Here is a 22,135-nt window from a genome sequence, read left to right as displayed (position 1 = left end):
CCAGTGACTGACTGAAGATAATAATAGTGGTATTTGTTATGTGCCAGGCACTGCTCTAAGCACTGAAGTGGATATTCATTCATTCAATCGTATTTATTGAGTGCTTACTGTGTGCAGAGCACTGTACTAAGCGCTTGGGAAGTACAAGTTGACAACATAGAGAGACGGTCCCTACCCAACAGTGGGCTCACAGTCTAGAAGGGGGAGACAGACAACAAAACAAAACATATTAACAAAATAAAATAAATAGAATAAATATGTATAAATAAAATAAATAAATAAATAGAGTAATAAATGCATACAAACATATATACATATATACAGGATATGGGATAATTGGGTTGGACACAGCCCCTGTCCCACATGGGGCTCACAGTCTTAATCCCCATTGTACTCTCCAGGCGCTTAGTCCAGTGCTCTGCATGCCGTAAGTGCTCAGTAAATACGATTGAATGATATTTGACAGATGAGGGAACTGAGGCCCAGAGAAGTGAAGTGACTGTAGACAATCTGCTACAAGTCAAAACTCCCCCGCGCTGGGCAGCGGCGGCCCGGAGAGAGTCGAGGGTAGAAACTGGAGTTTGCTGCGTGGAAAAGGCGGCGATGGTCAACCATTTCCGGATTTTGACCAAGAAAACTCTGTGGATCCACCACCAGAACAATGGCAGATGGAGAGCGGGGCGTTCTGGGAGAGATAATAATAATAATAATAATAATAATGATGGCATTTGTTAAGCGCTTACTATGTGCAAGGCACTGTTCTAAGCGCTGGATAATAATGGCATTTGTTAAGCGGTTACTATGTGCAGAGCACTGTTCTAAGCGCTGGGGGGATTACAAGGTGATCAAGTTGTCACAGTCTTAATTTCCATTTTACAGATGAGGTAACTGAGGCACAGAGAATAATAATAATGATGGCATTTATTAAGCGCTTACTATGTGCAAAGCACTAGTCTAAGCGCTGGGGGGGTTACAAGGTGATCAAGTTGTCCCACGTGGGGCTCACAGTCTTAATCCCCATTTTACAGATCAGGTAACTGAGGCACAGAGAATAATAATAATAATGATGGCATTTATTAAGCGCTTACTATGTGCAAAGCACTAGTCTAAGCGCTGGGGGGGTTACAAGGTGATCAAGTTGTCCCACGTGGGGCTCACAGTCTTAATCCCCATTTTACAGATGAGGTAACTGAGGCGCGGAGAAGTTAAGTGACTTGCCCAAGGTCACACAGCAGATGTGCTAGAGTCGGGATTCGAACCTATGACCTCTGACTCCAAAGCCCGGGCTCTTTCCACTGAGCCACGCTGCTCCTCTTATGATGTCTCCACGGATGTCTCTGTGGCATCACTGTGGGTCAGAAACGACTCGCTGGCATAAGACAAGACAGTGTAGGTGGCAATCAATCGTATTTATTGAGCGCTTACTGTGTGCAGAGCACTGTACTAAGCACTTGGGAAGTTCATGCTGGCAACATATAGAGACAGTCCCTACCCAACAGTGGGCTCACAGTGAGTTGGCAGTGAGTTAAATGGCAATGAGTTAAATCTCAATTGATTACTCACTGTCATTCATTCATTCAATCGTATTTATTGAGTGCTTACCGTGTGCAGAGCACTATACTAAGCGCTTGGGAAGTACAAGTCGGCAACATATAGAGACGGTCCCTACCCAACAACGGGCTCACAGTCTAGAAGGGGGACACAGACAACAAAACAAAACGTGGACAGGCGTCAGGTCGTCAGAACAGACAGAATTAAAGTTGTATGCATATCCTTAACAAAATAAATAATAGAATAGTAAATATGTACAAGTAAAATCAATAGAGTAATAAATCTGTAGAAACATATAAACAGGTGCCGTGGGGAGGGGAAGGAGGTAGGGCTGGGGGGATGGGGAGGGGGAGAGGAAAAAGGGAGCTCAGTCTGGGAAGGCCTCATTCATTCATTCTTTCATTCATTTAATCATATTTATTGAGCGCTTACCGTGTGCAGAGCACTGTACTAAGCGCTTGGGAAGTCCACGTTGGCAACATATAGAGATGGTCCCTACCCAGCAACAGGCTCACAGTCTAGAAGGGGGAGACAGACAACAAAACAAAACATGTGGACAGGCGTCAGGTCGTCAGAACAGATAGAATTAAAGTTGTATGCACATCCTTAACAAAATAAATAATAGAATAGTAAATATGTACAAGTAAAATCAATAGAGTAATAAATCTGTAGAAACATATATACAGGTGCCGTGGGGAGGGGAAGGAGGTAGGGCTGGGGGGACGGGGAGGGGGAGAGGAAAAAGGGGGCTAAGTCTGGGAAGGCCTCATTCATTCATTCATTTAATTGTATTTATTGAGCGCTTACTGTGTGCAAAGCACTGTACTAAGCGCTTGGGAAGTACAAGTCGGCAACATACAGAGACGGTCCCTAACCAACAGCGGGCTCACAGTCTAGAAGGGCGAGCCAAACAAAACAAAACATATTAACAAAATAAAATAAATAGAATAGTAAATATGTATAAGTAAAATAGAGTAATAAATCTGTCCAAACATATATACAGGTGCTGTGGGGAGGGGAAGGAGGTAGGGCGGGGGGGGATGGGGAGAAGGAAAGAAAAAAGGGGGCCCAGTGTGGGAAGGCCTCCTGGAGGAGGTGAGCTCTCAGTAGGGCTGTGAAGGGAGGAAGAGAGCGAGCTTGGCGGATGTGCAGAGGGAGGGCATTCATTCAATCAATCAATCAATCAATAGTATTTATTGAGCGCTTACTGTGTGCAGAGCACTGTACTAAGCGCTTGGGAAGTACAAGTTGGCAACATATAGAGACAGTCCCTACCCACCAGTGGGCTCACAGTCTAGAAGGGGGAGACAGAGAACAAAACCAAACATACTAACAAAATAAAATAAATAGAATAGATATGTACAAGTAAAATAAATAAATAAATAGAGTAATAAATATGTACAAACGTATACACATATATACAGGTGCTGGGGGGAAGGGAAGGAGGTAAGATGCGGGGATGGAGAGGGGGCCAGGGGGCCACCCTGTTCTCCCTTTACTCATTGCCACCTCCCAGCCCCACACCACCTATTCCCAGATCTGTCATTTATTGATTAGATCCCGGGCCTGGGAGTCTGAAGTTTGTTTGTTCTAATCCTGGCCCTGCCACTTATCCGCTGTGTGACCATGGGCAAGTCACTTCACTTCTCTGGGCCTCAGTTCCCTCATCTGGAAAATGGGGATTAAGACTGTGAGAAGCAGCGTGGCTCAGTGGAAAGATCACGGGCTTGGGAGTCAGAGGTCATGGGTTCTAATCCCAGCTCTGCCATTTGTCAGCTGTGTGACTTTGGGCAAGTCACTTCACTTCTCTGAGCCTCAGTTACCTCATCTATAAAATGGGGATTAAGACTGAGCCCCACATGGGACACCCTTGTATCCCCCCAGTGCTTAGAACAGTGCTTGGCACATAGTAAGTACTTAACAAATACTATTATTATTATTATTATTATTATTATTATTATTATTTACCTCAGCGCTTAGAACAGTGCCTGGCACATAGTAAGTGCTTAACAAATACCCTCATTATCATTATAGTAACTCCTTAACAAATACAATAATTATTACTTTTATTATCGATGTCTGTCTCCCCTCTAGACTGTAAGCTCGTTGTGAGCAGAGAATGTTTGTTTATTGTTATATTATACTCTCCCAAGGGCTTAGTCCAGTGCTCTGCACATGGTAAGCGCTTAATACGATTGAATGAATTAATTCATTCGCTCATTCAATCGCATTTATTGAGCGCTTACTAGTTGCAGAGCCCTTGGGAGACTATAAAATAACAATAAACTCAATAATAATAATAATGGCATTTATTGAGTTCTTACCATGTGCAAAGCACTGTTCTAAGCGCCGGGGAGGTTGCAAGGTGATCAGGTTGTCCCACGGGGGGCTCCCAGTCTTCATCCCCATTTTACAGATGAGGTCACCAAGGCCCAGAGAAGTGAAGTGACTTGCCCAAAGTCACCCAGCTGACAGTTGGCGGCGCCGGGATTTGAACCCGCGCCCTCTGACTCCAAAGCCCGTGCCTATGCCCGATCACCTTGTAACCTCCCCAGCGCTTAGAACAGCGCTTGGCACATAGTAAGCGCTTAACAAATGCCATCATCATTATTATGATCATCAATCGTATTTATTGAGTGCTTACTATGTGGATGATTATTCCACTGAGCCTCGCTGCTTCTCTAAACCCAACAAACTCAATAAATGAGCGAACGAATTCATTCATTCAGTCGTATTAAGTGCTTACCATGTGCAGAGCACCGAACTGAGCGCCCGGGAAAGAACAGCGTGGTGGTAAACAGTGACAATCCCTGCCCGCAGCGAGCTTCCTGAATTTCTCCTGCCCAGTTTTTACCGTGTGGTTGTCGGGGGGGGTGTCCGGTGGGCCAGCTGCAGGACCACTTTGGCTTCGAGTGTCAGACGCTAGTGGACGGCGAGGTCATCCTGCACCTGTACGGCCGAGGCGGGGCGGAGCAGACGGCCGCTCTCCTGGACGGGGTCTTCGCCTTCGTGCTGCTGGACACGGCCAACCGCAAGCTCCTCCTCGGCCGGGACACCTACGGCGTCCGCCCCATGTTCCGCCTGCTCACCGACGACGGCTTCCTGGCCGTGTGCTCCGAGGCCAAAGGTGCGGCCTGCCTGGCGTGGCGGGGGGACGGAGGTCGCCCGTGGGCCTGGGGTGGGCTGAGGTGCGTTTGGGAGACCTAAACTTACTTGTATAATCAATCAATCAATCATATTTATTGAGCGCTTACTATCATCATCATCGTCAATCGTATTTACTGAGCGCTTACTATCTGCAGAGCACTGTACTAAGCACTTGGGAAGTACAAATTGGCAACATATAGAGACAGTCCCTACCCTACCCGTGGGCTCACGGTCTAAAAGGGGGAGACAGAGAACCAAACCAAACATACTAACAAAATCAAATAAATAGAATAGATATGTACAAGTAAAATAAATAGAGTAATAAATATGTACAAACATATGATATGCCTGAAGCGCTTACTAAGTGCGGGGCGCTGCACTGAGCGCCGCGGTGCTTAGGAGCAAATGGGTTGGGATGCAGTCCCGGTCCCGCGTGGGGCTCACAGTCTTCATCCCCATTTGACAGAGGAGGAAACTGAGGCCCAGAGGTGAGAAGCAGCATGGCATAATGGGTAGAGCCTGGCAGTCAGCAGGCCAAGGGTTCTACTCTCGGCTCCGCCGCTTGTCCGCTGTGTGACCTCGGGTGAGTCGCTTCACTTCTCTGGCCTCAGTTCCCTCATCTGTAAATGGGGAGTAAGATTGTGAGCCCCGTGTGGGACAGGGACTGTGTCCAACCTGATTACCTTTGTATCTACCGCAGTGCTTAGAACAGTGCTTGGGGAAGCAGCGTGGCTCAGTGGAAGGAGCATGGGCTTTGGAGTCGGAGGTCATGGGTTCAAATCCCGGCTCCGCCACCCGTCAGCTGTGTGACTTTGGGCAGGTCACTTATCTTCTCTGGGCCTCAGTGACCTCATCTGTCAAATGGGGATTAAGACTGTGAGCCCCATGTGGGACAACCTGATCGCTCTGTAAACTCCCCAGCGCTTAGAACAGTGCTTTGCACATAGCGCTTAATAAATGCTATTATTATTATTATTAACAAATACCCTTATTATTATTATATATAATATTATAGATTATGTAGATTACATAATATATAATATATAGATTATATACAATATTATACAGATTATATAGTAATGATGATAATAATAATCATAAGTGAAGTAACTTACCCAAGCAGCCAAGGGGTGGAGCTGGGATTAGAACCCATGACCTTCCGATTCCCAGGCCCAGTCTCGATCCACCACAGCATGCCGCTCCTCAGCCCTGTATCTAGTCCAGTGCTCAGTACAGTGCTTGGTACATAGTAAACACTGAACAAATACCACAGTTATTATTGTTATTATTGTAGGGAGGACCTGTCTTGCTCTCAGTTGACCAGTTGTATTCCTTTTAGACTGTGAGCCCACTGTTGGGTAGGGACTGTCTCTATATGTTGCCAACTTGTACTTCCCAAGCGCTTAGTACAGTGCTTTGCACACAGTAAGCGCTCAATAAATACGACTGATTGATTGATTGTTGGTGGTGGTGGCGAGGTGGCCTGTGGCCCTGGGGTGGGGTGAGAAGCCGTGCGGCCTAGTGGATAGAGCACAGCCAGAGGGCCTGAGTTCTCAGCCCAGCTTCGCCCCTTGTCCACTAACTTATTTCATTCATTCATTCAATCGTATTTTTTGAACGCTAACTGTGTGCAGAGCACTGTACTAAGTGCTTGGGAAGTCCAAGTTGGCAACGTATAGAGATGGTCCCTACCCAACAACGGGTTCACAGTCTAGAAGGGGGAGACAGATGACAAAACAAAATATATTAACAAAATAAATAGAATAGTAAATGCGTACAAGTAAAATCAATAGAGTAATAAATCTGTACAAACATGTACAGGTGCTGTGGGGAGGGGAAGGAGGTAGGGCGGGGAGGATGGGGAGGGGAGAGGAAGGAGGGGGCTCAGTCTGGGAGGAGGGGGTTCAGTCTGGGCCCCCTGGGCCTCATCTGTCAACTTCATCAGGTCTCTCGTCAATGAAATGGAGATTCAATATGTATTTATTGTTCTAAGACCTTAGTACAGTGCTTTGCTCACAATAAGCGCTCAATAAGTACGGTTGACTGACTGACTGACTGAATGCTATTTGTACTGTGAGTCCAATTTCGGACATGATTTTCTCTCCTCTCTCCCTCTTTCTCTCTTCTCTCTCCTTGCACCTCTTTCTCTCCTCTTTCTCTCTTTCTTCTTCCTCACCCCCCTCTCCTCGCTATCTCTGTCTCTTCTCTCTTTCTTCTCCTCTCTTGCTCCTCTTTCTTCTCCTCTCTTGCTCCTCTTTCCTCTCATCTCTTGCTCCTCTTTCTCTCTCTCCTCTTCTATCTTTCTCACCTCTCTCCTTCTCTCTATCTCTGTTTCTTTTCTCTCTCCTCTTCTCTCTCTTTCCTCTCTTCTCTCTCTCCCCTCTTCCTCTTTTCTCACCTCTCTCTCTCCTTCTCTCTCTCTCTCTCTCTTCTCTCTCTCTCCATCTCTGTCTCCTCTTTCTCCTCTCTTCTCTCTTCTCACTCCTTTCCTCTCTTCTCTCTCTCCCCTCTTCCTCTCTCTCCTCTTCTTTCTTACCTCTCTCTCGCCTTCTCTCAATCACTCTTATCTCTCTCCCCTCTCTCCTCTCTTTCTCTCCTTTCTCACCTCTCTCTCTATCTTTTCTCTCTCTTCTCTCTTTCCTCTGTCTTCTCTCTCTCCTCTTCCTCTCTTCCTCCTTTCTTATTCTCTCTCTCTCTCTCCCCCACTCCTTCTCACGTCTCTCTCAATCTATCTTTTCTCTCTCTTTCCTCTGTCTTCACTCTCTCCTCTTCCTCTCTTCCTCCTCTCTTATTCTCTCTCTCTCTCTCTCTCTCTCTCTCCCCCACTCCATTAAGCACTTACTCCGTGCCAGGCACTGTACTAAGCACTGGGGTAGATACAAGCTAATCAGGTCAGACACAGTCCCTGTCCCACAGGGGACTCACACTGTTAATCCGCATGTTACAGTTGAGGTAACTGAGGCCCAGAGAAGCAAAGTGATGTGCCCAAGGCCACACAGCAGACAAGTGGGAGAGCCGGGTTTAGAACTCATGGCCTTCTGATTTCCAGGCCTGGGCTCTATCCATTCCACCATGCTGCTTCTCTTGTATCTACCCCAGTGCGTAGTACAGTGCTTGGCACAAAGTAAGCGCTAAAAAATGCCATTACTATTGTTATTATTATTATTATTATTATTTCTATCATCATCTACCTACCATGAGTCAGCTTTGAGCTTTCTTCTCTGGTCCAAATCAGTAATCATTTGACTTGTCCAGGAGGCATCCTCTACCCTTCCCTGCTGGGTCACTGGAGGCTGGGGGGTGAGGGGGTGGTCTAGACTGTCAGCTCCTTGTGGGCAGGGAATGTGTTTTTATTCTATTCTACTCACCTAAGCGCTTAGTACAGTGCTCTGCACAAAGTAAGTGCTCAAATACAACTGCCTGACTGTCAGCTCGTTGCGGACAGGGAATGTGTCAGTTCATTGTTCTACCATACTCACCCAAGCGCTTAGTACAGTGCTCTGCACGCAATAAGTGCTCAATAAATACAATTGACTGACTGTGCCCAGGAGTCCGTTCCCCGGTACAGCTCGGACGTTCCCACCAGCCCTATGGACTGTGAGCTTGTTGTGGGCAGGGATTGTCACTCCTTATTATTCATTCATTCAGTTGTATTTATTGAGCACTTACTGCGTGCAGAGCACTGTACTAAGCGCTTGGGAAGTACAGTTCGGCAACAGATAGAGACGGTCCCTACCCGACAACGGGCTCACGGTCTAATGGGGGAAACAGACAACAAAACAAGTTGTTGAAACAAAACAACAAAACAAAACAACAAAACAGGCATCCATACCATCAAAATAGATAAATAGAATTATAGATATAATAATAATGGTATTTGTTAAGCGCTTACTATGTGCAAAGCACTGTTCTAAGCGCTGGGTGAGTACAAGGTGATCAGATTGTCCCACGTGGGGCTCACAATCTTAATCCCCGTTTTCCAGATGAGGGAACTGAGGCCCAGAGAAGTGAAGTGACTTGCCCAAAGTCACCCAGCTGACAAGTGGCGGAGCTGGGATTCGAACCCATGATCTCTGACTCCCAAGCCCGGGCTCTTTCCACTGAGCCCCGCTGCTTCTCTACGGTAGACTGTAAGCTCATTGTAGGCAGGGAATGTGTCAGTTTATTCTTATATTGTACTCTTCCAAGTGCTTAGTACAGTGTTCTTCACACAGTAAGCGCTCAATAAATAGGATTGGATAAATCAATCAATCAGTCGTATTTATTGAGCGCTTACTTTGTGCAGAGCACTGTACTAAGCGCTTGGGAAGTACAAGTTGGCAACATATAGAGACAGTCCCTACCCAACAGTGGATAAATGACTGTGAACCCACTGTTGGGTAGGGACTGTCTATATATGTTGCCAACTTATACATCCCAAGCGCTTAGTACAGTGCTCTGCACACACAGATATGTACACGTTGTACACGTTGAGAAGCAGCGTGGCTCAGTGGAAAGAGCCCGGGCTTTGGAGTCAGAGGTCATGGGTTCAAATCCCGGCTCTGCCAATTGTCAGCTGGGTGACTTTGGGCAAGTCCCTTCACTTCTCTGGGCCTCAGTACCCTCATCTGTAAAATGGGGATGAAGACCGTGAGCCCCCCGAGGGACAACCTGATCACCTTGTAACCCCCGCAGCGCTTAGAACAGTGCTTTGTACATAGTAAGCGCTTAATAAATGCCATCATTATTATTGTTATTACTTCCCCAAGCGCTCCGCACACGGTCAGGGCTCGATAAGTGCCACTGAATGAATGGGAGTGAGGGGAAAGGGGAGAGGGGGGAGGGATGGGGTGTCCGGCGTTGTGATAGACGGCCTTGGCGTCTCCCCCGCAGGCCTGATGGATCTGAAGCATTCCATGGCGGAGCCTCCGAAGGTGGAGCCCTTTCCCCCTGGACACTACGAGGTGCTCGACCTGAAGCCCAACGGGAAGGTGGCCACCGTGGAAACCGTCAGATACCACAGCGCCCGCGACCAGCCCCTCCACACCCGCTATGGCGCCGTGGCCCCTCTGTCCTCAGGTAACCCCCCCCCCCCAGGTCATGGGTTCCAATCCCGGCCTCTCCACTTGTCTGGGGGGATCATCTCTCTGGGCCTCAGTGACCTCATCTGGAAAACAGGGTGATAATAATAATAATAATAATGATGGTATTTGCTAAGCGCTTACTATGGGTACCCCCCTACAGGTCATGGGTTCCAGTCCCGGCCCCGCCACTTGTCTGAGGGGGATCATCTCTCTGGGCCTCAGTGACCTCATCTGGAAAACGGGGATGATAATAATAATTATGATGGTATTTGTTAAGCACTTATTATGGGTACCCCCCCACAGGTCATGGGTTCCAGTCCCGGCCCCGCCACTTGTCTGGGGGGATCATCTCTCTGGGCCTCAGTGACCTCATCTGGAAAACGGGGATGATAATAATAATAATGGTGGTATTTGTTAAGCGCTTACTATGGGTACCCCCCCACAGGTCATGGGTTCCAGTCCTGGCCCCGCCAATTGTCTGGGGGAGATCATCTCTCTGGGCCTCAGTGACCTCATCTGGAAAACGGGGATGATAATAATAATAATGATGGTATTTGCTAAGCGCTTAGTATGGGTACCCCCTGACAGGTCATGGGTTCCAGTTCCGGCCCCGCCACTTGTCTGGGGGGGATCATCTCTCTGGGCCTCAGTGACCTCATCTGGAAAACGGGGATGATAATAATAATAATGATGGTATTTGTTAAGCGCTTATTATGGGTACCCCCATACAGGTCATGGGTTCCAGTCCCGGCCTCTCCACTTGTCTGGGGGGGATCATCTCTCTGGGCCTCAGCGACCTCATCTGGAAAACGGGGATGATAATAATAATAATAATGATGGTATTTGTTAAGCGCTTACTATGGGTACCCCCCCACAGGTCATGGGTTCCAGTCCCGGCCCCGCCACTTGTCTGGGGGGGATCATCATCTCTCTGGGCCTCAGTGACCTCATCTGGAAAACGGGGATGATAATAATAATAATGATGGTATTTGTTAAGCACTTATTATGGGTACCCCCCCACAGGTCATGGGTTCCAGTCCCGGCCCCGCCACTTGTCTGGGGGGATCATCTCTCTGGGCCTCAGTGACCTCATCTGGAAAACGGGGATGATAATAATAATAATGATGGTATTTGCTAAGCGCTTAGTATGGGTACCCCCTGACAGGTCATGGGTTCCAGTCCCAGCCCCGCCACTTGTCTGAGGGGATCATCTCTCTGGGCCTCAGTGACCTCATCTGGAAAACGGGGATGATAATAATAATACTGATGGTATTTGTTAAGCGCTTATTATGGGTACCACCCTACAGGTCATGGGTTCCAGTCCCGGCCTCTCCACTTTTCTGGGGGGGATCATCTCTCTGGGCCTCAGTGACCTCATCTGGAAAACGGGGATGATAATAATAATAATGATGGTATTTGTTAAGCGCTTATTATGGGTACCCCCCCCACAGGTCATGGGTTCCAGTCCCGGCCCCTCCACTTTTCTGGGGGGGATCATCTCTCTGGGCCTCAGTGACCTCATCTGGAAAATGGGATGATAATAATAATAATGATGGTATTTGTTAAGCGCTTACTATGGGTACACCCCCCACAGGTCATGGGTTCCAGTCCCAGCCCCGCCACTTGTCTGGGGGGGGGATCATCTCTCTGGGCCTCAGTGACCTCATCTGGAAAACGGGGATGATGATAATAATAATGATGGTATTTGTTAAGCGCTTACTATGGGTACCCCCCCCACAGGTCATGGGTTCCAGTCCCGGCCTCTCCACTTGTCCGGGGGGATCATCTCTCTGGGCCTCAGTGACCTCATCTGGAAAACGGGGATGATGATAATAATAATGATGGTATTTGTTAAGCGCTTACTATGGGTACCCCCCCACAGGTCATGGGTTCCAGTCCCGGCCCCGCCACTTGTCTGGGGGGCATCATCTCTCTGGGCCTCAGTGACCTCATCTGGAAAACGGGGATGATAATAATAATAATGATGGTATTTGTTAAGCGCTTACTATGGGTACCCGCCCCCCCCCCCCCCCCCCCCCCCAGGTCATGGGTTCCAGTCCCAGCCCCAGGTCATGGGTTCCAGTCCCAGCCCCGCCACTTGTCTGGGGGGGATCATCTCTCTGGGCCTCAGTGACCTCATCTGGAAAACGGGGATGATAATAATAATAATGATGGTATTTGCTAAGCGCTTGCTATGGGTACCCCCCCACAGGTCACGGGTTCCAGTCCCGGCCTCTCCACTTGTCTGGGGGGATCATCTCTCTGGGCCTCAGTGACCTCATCTGGAAAACGGGGATGATAATAATAATAATGATGGTATTTGCTAAGCGCTTACTATGGGTACCCCCCCACAGGTCATGGGTTCCAGTCCCGGCCTCTCCACCTGTCTGGGGGGGATCATCTCTCTGGGCCTCAGTGACCTCATCTGGAAAACGGGGATGATAATAATAATAATGATGGTATTTGCTAAGCGCTTATTATGGGTACCCCCCCACAGGTCATGGGTTCCAGTCCCGGCCTCTCCACTTGTCTGGGGGGGATCATCTCTCTGGGCCTCAGTGACCTCATCTGGAAAACGGGGATGATAATAATAATAATGAAGGTATTTACTAAGCGCTTACTATGGGTACCCCCCCACAGGTCATGGGTTCCAGTCCCGGCCTCTCCGCCTGTCTGGGGGGATCATCTCTCTGGGCCTCAGTGACCTCATCTGGAAAACGGGGATGATAATAATAATAATGATGGTATTTGTTAAGCGCTTACTAAGGGTACCCCCCGACAGGTCATGGGTTGCAGTCCCAGCCCCGCCACTTGTCTGTGGGGGGAATCATCTCTCTGGGCCTCAGAGACCTCATCTGGAAAACGGGGATGATAATAATAATAATGATGGTATTTGTTAAGCGCTTACTATGTGCCGAGCGCTGTTCTAAGCTCTGGCGGGGGGAATACAGGGTAATCAAGTTGTCCCATGTGGAGCTCACAGTCTTCATCCCCATTTTACAGATGAGGGAACTGAGGCACAGAGAACTTAGGGGATGATAATAATAATGATGATGGTATTTGTTAAGCGCTTACTATGTGCCGAGCGCTGTTCTAAGCTCTGGCGGGGGGAATACAGGGTAATCAAGTTGTCCCATGTGGAGCTCACAGTCTTCATCCCTATTTTACAGATGAGGGAACTGAGGCACAGAGAACTTAAGTGGCTTGCCCAAAGTCACACAGCCGACAAAGCGGCGGAGCTGGGATTAGAACCCGTGACCTCTGACTCCCAAGCCCTGTGCTGTTTCCACTGAGCCACGCTGCTTCACGCTGGATGAAGACTGTGAGCCCCATGGGGGACAACCTGATGACCTTGTGTCTGCCCCAGCCCTTAGGACAATGCTTGGCACATAGTAAGCGCTTAACAAATACCATCATCATTATTATTATTATTATTATTGTTACTCACCTCTCTGGGCCTCAGTGACCACATCTGTAAAATGGGGATGAAGACCGTAAGCCCCACGTGGGACAGCCTGATGACCTTGTATCTACCCCAGCCCTGAGGACAGTGCTTGGCACATAGTAAGTGCTTAACAAATACCATCAACATCATTATTATTATTATTGTTGTTATTCACCTCTCTGGGCCTCAGTGACCACATCTGCAAAATGGGGATGAAGACTGTGAGCCCCACGTGGGACAGCCTGATGACCTTGCATCTACCCCAGTGCTTAGAACGGTGCTTGGCACATAGTAAGCGCTTAACAAATGCCAGCATCATTATTATTATTGTTATTCACCTCTCTGGGCCTCAGTGACCTCATCTGGAAAGTGGGGATTGAGACTGTGAGCCCCACGTGGGACAGGGACTGTGTCCAACTTGATTTGCTTGTATCCACCCCAGTGCTTAGTACAGTGCCTGGCACATAGTAAGCACTTAACAAATACCATCATTTCTCCCTTCCTCCTCTTTTTCCTCTTCCCTCTCCTCATTGACATGAGCAAAAACCATGAAAGCTCCAGCAGTCTACTCGAAAGGGAAGATTTCCTCCACTGAAAGCGTACCCTTTTTGGTGTGTATATATATATATGTATATATGTCTGTACATATTTATTACTCTATTTTATTTGTACGTATCTATTCTATTTATTTTATTTTGTTAGTATGTTTGGTTTTGTTCTCTGTCTCCCCCTTCTAGACTGTGAGCCCACTGTTGGGTAGGGACCGTCTCTACATCAATCAATCAATCATATTTATTGAGCGCTTACTATGTGCAGAGCACTGTACTAGGCGCTTGGGAAGTACAAATTGGCAACATCTAGAGACAGTCCCTACCCAACAGTGGGCTCACAGTCTAAAACGGGGAGACAGAGAATAAAACCAAACATACTAACAAAATAAAATAAATAGAATAGATATGTACAAGTAAAATGAATAAATAAATAGAGTCATAAATATGTACAAACATATATACAGGTGCTGTGGGTTGCCATCTTGTACTTCCCAAGCGCGTAGTACAGTGCTCTGCACACAGTAAGCGCTCAATAAATACGATTGATTGATTGATTGATTGGTAGGAATGGGTGCCCCTGTCTCTCGAAGTGGAGCTGGAGAGAGAGAGGGTTTGAGGGGACAGTTTGGGGTGGACCTCCCAAATATTTTGGGGAGGGGAGTCTTATTTTTAAATCATACATCCCAGTTGACATCTGCTTTTAATGTGGAGTAAAATGATTTGGCCGTTTTGGTTGAATGCGACGTCAGAAATGGCCTCTTTTCTAGACAGTCTTGCTTCACTTGAGGGCAGGGATTCATTCATTCAACTGTATTTATTGAGCGCTTTCCGTGTGCAGAGCACTGCGCTAAGTGCTTGGAAAGTACAATTCAGCAAGAAATAGAGACTGTCCCTGCCCACTTAAGTGGCTTGCCCAAAGTCACATGGCCGACAAGCGGCGGAGCCGGGATTAGAACCCGTGACCTCTGACTCCCAAGCCCTGTGCTGTTTCCACTGAGCCACGCTGCTTCACGCTGGATGAAGACTGTGAGCCCCATGGGGGACAACCTGATGACCTTGTGTCTACCCCAGCCCTTAGGACAGTGCTTGGCACATAGTAAGCGCTTAACAAATACCATCATCATTATTATTATTATTATTATTGTTACTCACCTCTCTGGGCCTCAGTGACCACATCTGCAAAATGGGGATGAAGACCGTGAGCCCCACGTGGGACAGCCTGATGACTTTATATCTACCCCAACGCTTAGAACGGTGCTTGGCACATAGTGGCAAGCACTATTATATACAAGTGGCATATAATAATATATTAGTATTATAATAATAATAATTATGGCATTTGTTAAGCGCTTACTATGTGCAAAGCACTGTTCTAAGCGCTGGGGGGGATACAGTGTGATCAAGTTGTCCCATGTGGGGCTCACAGTCTTAATCCCCATTTTTACAGATGAGGTGACTGAGGCTCAGAGAAGTGAAGTGACTTGCCCAAGGTCACACAGCAGACTGGTGGTGGAGCCGGGATTCGAACCCATGACCTCTGACTCCAAAGCCCGGGCTCTTTCCACTGAGCCACGCTGCTTCTCTAACAACCGGCTCCCGGTCTAGAAGGGGGGAGACAGGCATCAAAACAAGTAAACAGGCGTCAACAGCATCAATAGAAATAAACAGAATTATAGATATATACACATCATTTATATAAATAAATAGAATTATAAATATGTACACATAGACACAGCTGGGTCTGCTGACTCAGCTGTTCTCTCCCAAAGCGCTCAGTACAGCTGTGAGCCCGCTGTTGGGTAGGGACCGTCTCTATATGTTGCCAACTTGTACTTCCCAAGCGCTTAGTACAGTGCTCTGCGCACAGTAAGCGCTCAATAAATACGATTGAATGAATGAATAAATGAATGAATGCTCTGCACACAGTAGACTGGAAACCCCTTGAGGGTAGGGATCGTGTCTGCTAATTCTATTGTAGCGTTTATTACACTGTTCTTCCCATAATAGACCAGAAGCTCCTTGAGGGCAGAGATAGTGTCTACTAACTCTTTTGCTCTCCCTAGCGCTCAGTACACTGCTCTGCCCACAGTAGAATGGAAGATCCTTGAGGGTCGGGATCGTGTCTGCTAACCGTTATACTCTCGGAAAAGCAGCGTGGCTCAATGGAAAGAGCCCGGGCTTTGGAGTCAGAGGTCATGGATTCAAATTCAGGCTCTGCCAAATGTCAGCTGCGTGACCTTGGGCAAGTCACTTAATAATAATAATAATAATGTTGGTATTTGTTAAGCGCTTACTATGTGCAAAGCACTGTTCTAAGCTCTGGGGTAGATACAAGGTAATCAGGTTGTCCCATGGGGAGTTCACAGTCTCAATCCCCATTTTCCAGATGAGGGAACTGAGGCCCAGAGAAGTTAAGTGACTTGCCCAGAGTCACACAGCTGACAAGTGACGGAGTCAGGATTTGAACTCACAACCTCCGACTCCAAAGTCCGGGCTCTTTCTACTGAGCCACGCTGCTTCCCCTTCCCACTTCACTTCTCTGTGCCTCAGTTCCCTCATCTGTAAAATGGGGATTAAAACTGTGAGCCCCACATGGGGCAACCTGATCACCTTGTATCCTCCCCAGTGCTTAGAACAGTGCTTTGCACATAGTAAGCTCTTAACAAATGCCATCATTATTATTATTATCACTCTCCCCGGTGCTCAGTACACTGCTCCGCACACAGTAGGCTGGAAACTCCCTGGGAGTAGGGATCGTGTCTGCTTACTATCGTACTCTCCCCGGCGCTCAGTACAGTGCCGGGTTCACAGCGGCCTTCCCTTTGATCCTATCAATTGGTCGGTTCCCAGGTTTCGAACTGGAAGCGGTGAAGAGCAACATTCGTCTCCTGTTCGAGGATGCCGTTCGGAAGCGCCTGATGACCGAGCGGAGGATCGGCTGCCTCTTGTCAGGTGAGGGCCCGACTTTAATCCCGGGATTCCTGCGGGGCACCCGCTCCCCTGCGGGGATGGGGACGATTCCCACCCCCTTCCCACCCCCCAACAGAGCCGGGTGAGCCAGACTCCCGACCTCGCGCATTCCAGCCTCTGTCAGGGGCTGAGGAGATCCAAGGTGGCGGCTCTTGAGCACATAGTAGAACCCAATCCCAGGCTTCGCCTTCCCGAAATCCCCGCCCCCTCCCCGGAAGGTGTCTGGAACCTGTAGTCCTCTCCCCTCACCTTCTGCTGACATCTGTTCTCCTCTCACATCCCTCCCAGCGGCTGCTTGGGTATCCTGCTGGCATCCATTCCTCTGTTGCGTCCTTCCCAACAGCTGAGTGGATATCCTCTTGTTTGTTGTCCGTTCTCTTCTCAGGTCCCTCCCGGCAGCTGCTTGGTTATCCCGCTTTTTTCCATTTTCCTCCCACACCCCACCAAGCAACTGGTTGGGTATCCCACCGTTGTCCATTCTCCTCCCACACCCCGTCCAGCAGCTGCTTGGGTATCCCGCTATTGTCCATTCTCCTCCCACACACCATCCAGCAACTGCTTGGGTATCCCACCATTGTCCATTCTCCTCCCACACCCCATCCAGCAACTGCTTGGGTATCCCGCCATTGTCCATTCTCCTCCCACACCCCGTCCAGCAGCTGCTTGGGTATCCCACCATTGTCCAATCTCCCACACACCATCCAGCAACTGCTTGGGTATCCCACCATTGTCCATTCTTCTCCCACACCCCATCCAGCAACTGCTTGGGTATCCCGCCATCGTCCATTCTCCTCCCACACCCCATCCAGCAACTGCTTGGGTATCCCACCATTATCCATTCTCCTCCCACACCCCGTCCAGCAGCTGCTTGGGTATCCCACCATTATCCATTCTCCTCCCACACCCCATCCAGCAACTGCTTGGGTATCCCACCATTGTCCATTCTTCTCCCACACCCCGTCCAGCAGCTGCTTGGGTATCCCGCCATTGTCCATTCTCCTCCCACATCCCATCCAGAAACTGGTTGGGTATCCCACCATTGTCCATTCTCCTCCCACATTCCATCCAACAGCTGCTTGGGTATCCTTACTATCGTCCCTTCTCCCACCCCGCAACTCAACTCCTACTTGGGTATCCTGGTATTGTCCATCCTCCTCCCACACCCCGTCCAGCAGCTGCTTGGGTATCCCACCATTGTCCATTCTCCTCCCACACCCCATCCAACAGCTGCTTGGGTATCCCACCACTGTCCATCCTCCTCCCACACCCCATCCAGCCGCTGCTTGAGTATCCCGCCATTGTCCATTCTCCTCTCACACCCTTTCCCAGCAGAGCTTGGCTCCTTGGTTCCCGGAGCCAACTTGAGCACGGCTTGGCCCCACCCGCCACGATGCAACGGGTCGGGCCCCGCGGTTCCATTGGTATTTCCAACGGGACTAACGGGGACCCGCCTCTCTCCGGCAGGAGGCTTGGATTCGAGCTTGGTCGCCGCTACTCTGCTGAAACAGATCAAGGAGCGGAAATTACCGTATCCCTTGCAGACGTTTGCCATTGGCATGGAAGACAGTCCCGACTTGTTGGCCGCCCGGAAGGTCAGTCAATCAATCAATCGTATTTATTGAGCGCTTACTGTGTGCAGAGCACTGTACTAAGCGCTTGGGAAGTACAAGTTGGCAACATATAGAGACAGTCCCTACCCAACAGTGGGCTCACAGTCTAAAACCACAGTCGGTGGTTCCGCCTCTGGTGACCCCCGTGACCTCCAGCGAGAGGGGTGGGGGGGCTAACCCCGGGGTTCAGGATAATAATAATAATGATAGCATTTATTAAGCACTTACTATGTGCAAAGCACTGTTCTAAGCGCTGGGGAGGTTAACAAGGTGATCAGGTTGCCCCACGGAGGGCTCACGGTCTTCATCCCCGTTTTACAGATGAGATAACTGAGGCCCAGAGAAGTTAAGTGACTTGCCCAAAGTCACACAACTGATAAGTGGTGGAGCCGGAATTTGAACCCGTGACCTCTGACTCCAAAGCCCGGGCTCTTTCCACTGAGCCACGCTGCTTGTCTTCGGGTGGGGCTCTGGCCTAGTGGATCGAGTGGGTTCTGATCCCGGCTCCGCCACTTGTCTGCTGTGTGACTTTGGCCAAGTCGCTTCACTTCTCTGGGCCTCCGTTCCCTCATCTGGAAAATGAGGATTAAGACCTTGAGCCCCTGGTGGGACAGGGACTGCGTCCAGCCCAATTTGCTTGTATCCGCCCTCCTCCCCGCCAGCACTCAGTACAGTGCCTGTTACATAGTATTTATTAACTCAAGGCCCTACTGAGAGCTCACCTCCTCCAGGAGGCCTTCCCAGACTGAGCCCCTTCCTTCCTCTCCCCCTCCTCCCCCTCTCCATCCCCCCGCCCTTCCCCACAGCACCTGTATATATGTATCTATGTTTGTACGGATTTATTACTCTATTTTACTTGTACATATTTATTCTACTTTATTTTGTTAATATGTTTTGTTTTGTTGTCTGTCTCCCCCTTCTAGACTGCGAGCCCACTGTTGGGTAGGGACCATCTCTAGATGTTGCCAACTTGTACTTCCCAAGTGCTTAGTCCAGTGCTCTGCACACAGTAAGCGCTCAATAAATACGATTGAATGAATGAATGAATGAACTGTATTTATCAAGCGCTTACTGTGTACAAAGCATTGTACTAAGCTCTTTTCTAGACTGTGAGCCCACTGTTGGGTAGGGACTGTCTCTCTATGTTGCCAGCTTGTACTTCCCAAGTGCTTAGTACAGTGCTCTGCACACAGTAAGCGCTGAATAAATACGATTGATTCATTGATTAACAAATACCATAATGATTATGATTCTCGTTCCCGTGCCCCAGGTGGCGTCTCATATTGGGAGCGAGCACCACGAGGTGATATTTGATGCCAAGGAAGGCATCCAAGCCCTGGATGAGGTCATTTTTACCTTAGAGACGTATGACATCACGACAGTGCGAGCGTCCGTGGGTAAGCTTGCTCTCTTCCTCCCTTCCAAGCCCTGCTGAGAGCTCACCTCCTCCAGGAGGCCTTCCCAGACTGAGCCCCTTCCTTCCTCTCCCCCTCGTCCCCCTCTCCATCCCCCCATCTTACCTCCTTCCCTTCCCCACAGCACCTGTATGTATATATATATATGTATATATGTTTGTACATATTTATTACTCTATTTATTTATTTTACTTGTACATATCTTTTCTATTTATTTTATTTTGTTAGTATGTTTGGTTTTGTTCATATTCTGCTCATATTCGGCTCATATTCTGTCCTAATCCTCCTCGACCTCTCAGCTGCCTTTGACACTGTGGCCCACCCCCTTCTCCTCAACACGCTATCTGACCTTGGCTTCACAGACTCCGTCCTCTCCTGGTTCTCCTCTTACCTCTCCGGTCGTTCTTTCTCAGTCTCTTTTGCAGGCTCCTCCTCCCCCTCCCATCCCCTTACTGTGGGGGTTCCCCAAGGTTCAGTGCTTGGTCCCCTTCTGTTCTCGATCTACACCCACTCCCTTGGTGACCTCATTGGCTCCCACGGCTTCAACTATCATCTCTACGCTGACGACACCCAGATCTCCATCTCTGCCCCTGCTCTCTCCCCCTCCTTCCAGGCTCGCATCTCCTCCTGCCTTCAGGACATCTCCATCTGGATGTCTGCCTGCCACCTAAAGCTCAACATGTCGAAGACTGAGCTCCTTGTCTTCCCTCCCAAACCTTGTCCTCTCCCTGACTTTCCCATCTCTGTTGACGGCACTACCATCCTTCCCGTCTCACAAGCCCGCAACCTTGGTGTCATCTTCGACTCCGCTCTCTCGTTCACCCCTCACATCCAAGCCGTCACCAAAACCTGCCGGTCTCAGCTCCGCAACATTGCCAAGATCCGCCCTTTCCTCTCCATCCAAACCGCTACCCTGCTCGTTCAAGCTCTCATCCTATCCCGTCTGGACTACTGTATCAGCCTTCTCTCTGATCTCCCATCCTCGTGTCTCTCTCCACTTCAATCCATACTTCATGCTGCTGCCCGGATTATCTTTGTCCAGAAACGCTCTGGGCATGTTACTCCCCTCCTCAAAAACCTCCAGTGGCTACCAATCAATCTGCGCATCCGGCAGAAACTCCTCACCCTGGGCTTCAAGGCTGTCCATCCCCTGGCCCCCTCCTACCTCCCCTCCCTTCTGTCCTTCTCCAGCCCAGCCCGCACCCTCTGCTCCTCCACCGCTAATCTCCTCACTGTACCTGGTTCTCGCCTGTCCTGCCGTCGACCCCCGGCCCACGTCATCCCCCGGGCCTGGAATGCCCTCCCTCTGCCCCTCCGCCAAGCTGGCTCTCTTCCTCCCTTCAAGGCCCTGCTGAGAGCTCACCTCCTCCAGGAGGCCTTCCCAGACTGAGCCCCTTCCCTCCTCTCCCCCTCGTCCCCCTCTCCATCCCCCCATCTTACCTCCTTCCCTTCCCCACAGCACCTGTATATATGTATATATGGTTGTACATATTTATTACTCTATTTATTTATTTATTTATTTATTTTACTTGTACATTTCTATCCTATTTATTTTATTTTGTTGGTATGTTTGGTTCTGTTCTCTGTCTCCCCCTTTTAGACTGTGAGCCCACTGTTGGGTAGGGACTGTCTCTATGTGTTGCCAATTTGTACTTCCCAAGCGCTTAGTACAGTGCTCTGCACATAGTAAGCGCTCAATAAATACGATTGATTGATTGATTTGTTCTCTGTCTCCCCCTTTTAGACTGTGAGCCCACTGCTGGGTAGGGACTGTCTCTATGTGTTGCCAACTTGTACTTCCCAAGCGCTTAGTACAGTGCTCTGCACACAGTAAGCGCTCAATAAATACGATTGATGATGATGATCCTCCCCCGCCCTACCTCCTTTCCCTCCCCACAGCACCTGTATATATGTATGTACAGATTTATTACTCTATTTTACTTGTACATATTTATTCCATTTATTTTATTTTGTTAATATGTTTTGTTTTATTGTCCGTCTCCCCCTTCTAGACCGTGAGCCCGCTGTTGGGGTAGGGACCGTCTCTAGATGTTGCCAACTTGTACCTCCCAAGCGCTTAGTCCAGTGCTCTGCACACAGGAAGCGCTCAATAAATACGATTGAATGAATGAATAAGGACGCGGACCGCCTCTCGCGGGCCGAATTGGAAACGCGAAAGGGATCTTCCCTGCCCTCGGGGGGCTTACCGGATAACGGCGGATCCGTACAGAGATTGGGGGAGTGGGAGAGAGAGCTAAGCTGCAGTGGGTAGCAAAGCGGCACAGCCTAGTGGCAAGAGCCCGGGCTTGGGACTCAGAGGACGTGAGTTCTAATCCTGACTTGTCCACTTGTCAGCTGTGTGACTTTGGGCAGGTCGCTTCCC

At 49.0% G+C, this 22,135-nt stretch overlaps 1 protein-coding gene across 1 annotated transcript in view; it reads left to right on the top strand.

The window, feature by feature from the left end:
* Window positions 1-22,135, top strand: part of ASNS (asparagine synthetase (glutamine-hydrolyzing)) — a 44,423-nt gene that overhangs the window by 5,666 nt on the left and 16,622 nt on the right. Inside the window, exons 3-7 of the mRNA XM_038768714.1 lie at window positions 4,441-4,678; window positions 9,571-9,756; window positions 16,608-16,709; window positions 18,192-18,319; window positions 19,608-19,734. Of these exons, the coding sequence (XP_038624642.1) occupies window positions 4,441-4,678; window positions 9,571-9,756; window positions 16,608-16,709; window positions 18,192-18,319; window positions 19,608-19,734 (781 nt within the window). The remainder of the gene's footprint in view (window positions 1-4,440; window positions 4,679-9,570; window positions 9,757-16,607; window positions 16,710-18,191; window positions 18,320-19,607; window positions 19,735-22,135) is intronic.

The sequence above is a fragment of the Tachyglossus aculeatus genome, chromosome 2 (genome assembly GCF_015852505.1).
Source record: "Tachyglossus aculeatus isolate mTacAcu1 chromosome 2, mTacAcu1.pri, whole genome shotgun sequence".
Classification (NCBI taxonomy): domain Eukaryota; kingdom Metazoa; phylum Chordata; class Mammalia; order Monotremata; family Tachyglossidae; genus Tachyglossus; species Tachyglossus aculeatus.
Note: the sequence above shows the minus strand (reverse complement) of the source record. Positions and strands in the feature narration are given on the sequence as shown.